This window comes from Poecilia formosa, unplaced genomic scaffold (genome assembly GCF_000485575.1).
Source record: "Poecilia formosa unplaced genomic scaffold, Poecilia_formosa-5.1.2 Scaffold338, whole genome shotgun sequence".
Classification (NCBI taxonomy): Eukaryota; Metazoa; Chordata; class Actinopteri; order Cyprinodontiformes; family Poeciliidae; genus Poecilia; species Poecilia formosa.
Window position 1 is genome coordinate 576,180 of NW_006800277.1, and position 3,875 is coordinate 580,054.

Here is a 3,875-nt window from a genome sequence, read left to right on the forward strand (position 1 = left end):
ATTCCCAGTTGCTCCCGGTCATTCCCAGTTGTAAGTGGAAGCTTCTCTGTTTGTTACTCTGAGCTATGGAACGCTCTGCCTTTGAATATCCAACAGACCCCTCACTTGTCCATGTTTAAAACTTGTCTGAAAACTTATTTTGACTCATTGACCTTCAACCAACTGAGACTTGGATTTTATTTAATCTGTATTAGTATTGATTTTATCTGTTTAACTGTATTGTTTTATTGTGTTAGCTCTGTCACTATTTTTATGCATTTTATGTATTTATTTATTACTTATGCTCAGCACTTTATTTCAGCTGTGACTGGTGTTAAAGCTCTTTAGTTGATGATGATGATGATGATGATGCTGTATCCTGCAGCACGGTCGGAGCGCTACTGTCACCTGGGCTCAGATGATGATGAAACCAACGATGACGAGTCGTCTCTGGAGCTCAGACAGTTCTCCTCGGTGGCTCACCGCTTCAGCAAGGTACACCTCGCCCTGCTAGATAACGGCTGTGTTTCAGTTCCTCTTTATGTAAGTAGGAATACACATATAGGCTGTAATAGATGACATGTTTGTTTCTGATATGTAGGTGTACAGCAGCACAGAGCACCTATCCACTTCCACTCCATCCAATCAGAGCCTGTCATCGTCCGAGCGAAGCCACAGTGAGGAGAAGGAAGACCGCTGGGATGGCAGGGGAGTCCTCTCACCGGGAGACGGACACAAGAACTTGGCTGCTGGAGACCGGAGGACAGATGGACACAGAGGGAGGTGAGTCCCTGAAACCAATCTGATGTAGAACCAGTTAAACCTCCATACTATATCTTAGCTATAGTTTTACTCCTAAAATATTCAAAAGTTATTCTCATATTTTTTATAATGTATATATAAACTCAGTAGAATTACAGTCATATTGGTTTTTACACATTTTCACATTTCAGAATGTTGAGCAGTACTTGGTGTCCTGCTATAAATATGATTTACTTCTGCTGAAGATTTCAGTTTGGCCTTGAAAGTGATTTAAAACAGTTTCTTTCCAATTCTTCTGTCATATTCCATTACTCAGGACAAGTGTCTGATTCTTTGTTTTTTAAATAGAATTGTTCAGTTTGAGCTTTTCATATTAGATGCATTTGAAATATGGATCTAAGATGATCTGGATCAGACGTTGTCTACACTTTTCTTTACTCGTATACAAACCTAGATTTTAGTTTGGAAGGGATTAAAAAAAAACTTTCCAAAGCAAACTTCTCCTTAACTATGGCTGCCAGATAAAAAATAAATAAATAAAAATATTGCAACATAAGGACTATACTGGTGGGTCATTCATAAATCAATAAATCAATAAAATGATCTCACAAGCTGTATGTGACATGTCTGATCAATTTAGAAAACTTTAGAGGAAACTTAAATTAAAAAAATTATTTAACCTCTAAAAATAATTAGTTTGGAAAAAAACAAAAAGATCCCTTCAGACTTGTGTACTTCAGCCATTAAAAACTGAAGTACACTCCAGTTGAGAAGTGAATACTACAGGATGTTTGTTCAGTTGGCTGCAGGTATTGTTTCAGTCCAGGTGTGCTGAGAAGCAGCAGACGTTGTGTTCAGTAGTTGTTTTTCTCTGGGTGCAGCTCAATTCAAGATTATCCCGTTTTGGCAAGCATGCCCAGACATTTACCAGATTCAAAATCTGNAAGGTGTGCCTGGAAAATATATAATACTGATCCGCTAAGTGTTTTTGGGGCACATTTAACCTTTTGAAAGAATAATGACTGGTTTCCTTTTACTCCAGCTGGGACCAAGGAGGTGAAGAGTCACATGTTCTTCCTGGGCCTGGACTGGAACAGCCTCCTGAGGCAGAAAGCTGAGTTCGTACCTCAGCTGGAGTCTGAAGAGGACACGAGTTACTTTGACAGTGCGTAGATAATTTCAGAAACACATTTGAATGTGCAGATGTCAAAACATTTAGCAGGTCTGGTAACATGGCATAAATCCACTGCTGTTTCCGATTCTGGTAAAAATACCTTATGTCCACAGCTACAAACCTTGGTGTTAAGATGGACAGTAATTTTAAACTCAACAGTCAAATAAATGCCACCGTCAAGTCTAGTTTCCATCACTTCCAAAAACTAGCAAAGGTAAAATCTATTTCAAGCCAACAGAATGAAACGGTAATTCATTCCTTCAATTCATTCCAAGGTAATTTGGAGCCGACTCCAAATTACCTTGATTTTAAAGTCAGCTGGTGCAAAATGCTGTTCCCGTCTGCTAACGGGAACATTTGGAAGAGAACATTACCTCTGTCCTGGATTCTCTCCACTGCCTGTCCGTGTATTTTAGAGTTCATTTTAAAGTTATTTTGTTTGTTTTGAAGGTTTTAAACAGACTTGCCTCGCCTTATTTAACAGAACTCCTTCTGGTTCACGTGGGTCTGCTGACCAGTTGCTCCTGGTGATTCCCAGTTGCTCCTGGTGATTCCCAGTTGCTCCTGGTGATTCCCAGTTGCTCCTGGTGATTCCCAGTTGCTCCTGGTGATTCCCAGTTGCTCCCGGTGATTCCCAGTTGCTCCCGGTCATTCCCAGTTGTAAGTGGAAGCTTCTCTGTTTGTTACTCTGAGCTATGGAACGCTCTGCCTTTGAATATCCAACAGACCCCTCACTTGTCCATGTTTAAAACTTGTCTGAAAACTTATTTTTGACTCATTGACCTTCAACCAACTGAGACTTGATTTTATTTAATCTGTATTAGTATTGATTTTATCTGTTTAACTGTATTGTTTTATTGTGTTAAATTTATTATTGTGTTAGCTCTGTCACTATTTTTATGCATTTTATGTATTTATTTATTACTTATGCTCAGCACTTTATTTCAGCTGTGACTGGTGTTAAAGCTCTTTAGTTGATGATGATGATGATGATGATGCTGTATCCTGCAGCACGGTCGGAGCGCTACTGTCACCTGGGCTCAGATGATGATGAAACCAACGATGACGAGTCGTCTCTGGAGCTCAGACAGTTCTCCTCGGTGGCTCACCGCTTCAGCAAGGTACACCTCGCCCTGCTAGATAACGGCTGTGTTTCAGTTCCTCTTTATGTAAGTAGGAATACACATATAGGCTGTAATAGATGACATGTTTGTTTCTGATATGTAGGTGTACAGCAGCACAGAGCACCTATCCACTTCCACTCCATCCAATCAGAGCCTGTCATCGTCCGAGCGAAGCCACAGTGAGGAGAAGGAAGACCGCTGGGATGGCAGGGGAGTCCTCTCACCGGGAGACGGACACAAGAACTTGGCTGCTGGAGACCGGAGGACAGATGGACACAGAGGGAGGTGAGTCCCTGAAACCAATCTGATGTAGAACCAGTTAAACCTCCATACTATATCTTAGCTATAGTTTTACTCCTAAAATATTCAAAAGTTATTCTCATATTTTTTATAATGTATATATAAACTCAGTAGAATTACAGTCATATTGGTTTTTACACATTTTCACATTTCAGAATGTTGAGCAGTACTTGGTGTCCTGCTATAAATATGATTTACTTCTGCTGAAGATTTCAGTTTGGCCTTGAAAGTGATTTAAAACAGTTTCTTTCCAATTCTTCTGTCATATTCCATTACTCAGGACAAGTGTCTGATTCTTTGTTTTTTAAATAGAATTGTTCAGTTTGAGCTTTTCATATTAGATGCATTTGAAATATGGATCTAAGATGATCTGGATCAGACGTTGTCTACACTTTTCTTTACTCATATGCAAACCTAGATTTTAGTTTGGAAGGGATTAAAAAAAAAAAAAACTTTCCAAAGCAAACTTCTCCGTAACTATGGCTGCCAGATAAAAAAAAATTGCAACATAAGGACTATACTGGTGGGTCATTCAT

At 39.5% G+C, this 3,875-nt stretch overlaps 1 protein-coding gene across 11 annotated transcripts in view; it reads left to right on the plus strand.

The window, feature by feature from the left end:
* The window catches only part of mast3a (microtubule associated serine/threonine kinase 3a), a 59,299-nt gene that overhangs the window by 43,034 nt on the left and 12,390 nt on the right, over positions 1 to 3,875 (plus strand). For all 11 annotated transcript variants that reach the window (XM_007573810.2, XM_016661653.1, XM_007573808.2 and 8 more), the window contains 3 exons: positions 1,784 to 1,906; positions 2,927 to 3,036; positions 3,143 to 3,324. In XM_007573810.2, the coding sequence (XP_007573872.1) occupies positions 1,784 to 1,906; positions 2,927 to 3,036; positions 3,143 to 3,324 (415 nt within the window). The remainder of the gene's footprint in view (positions 1 to 1,783; positions 1,907 to 2,926; positions 3,037 to 3,142; positions 3,325 to 3,875) is intronic.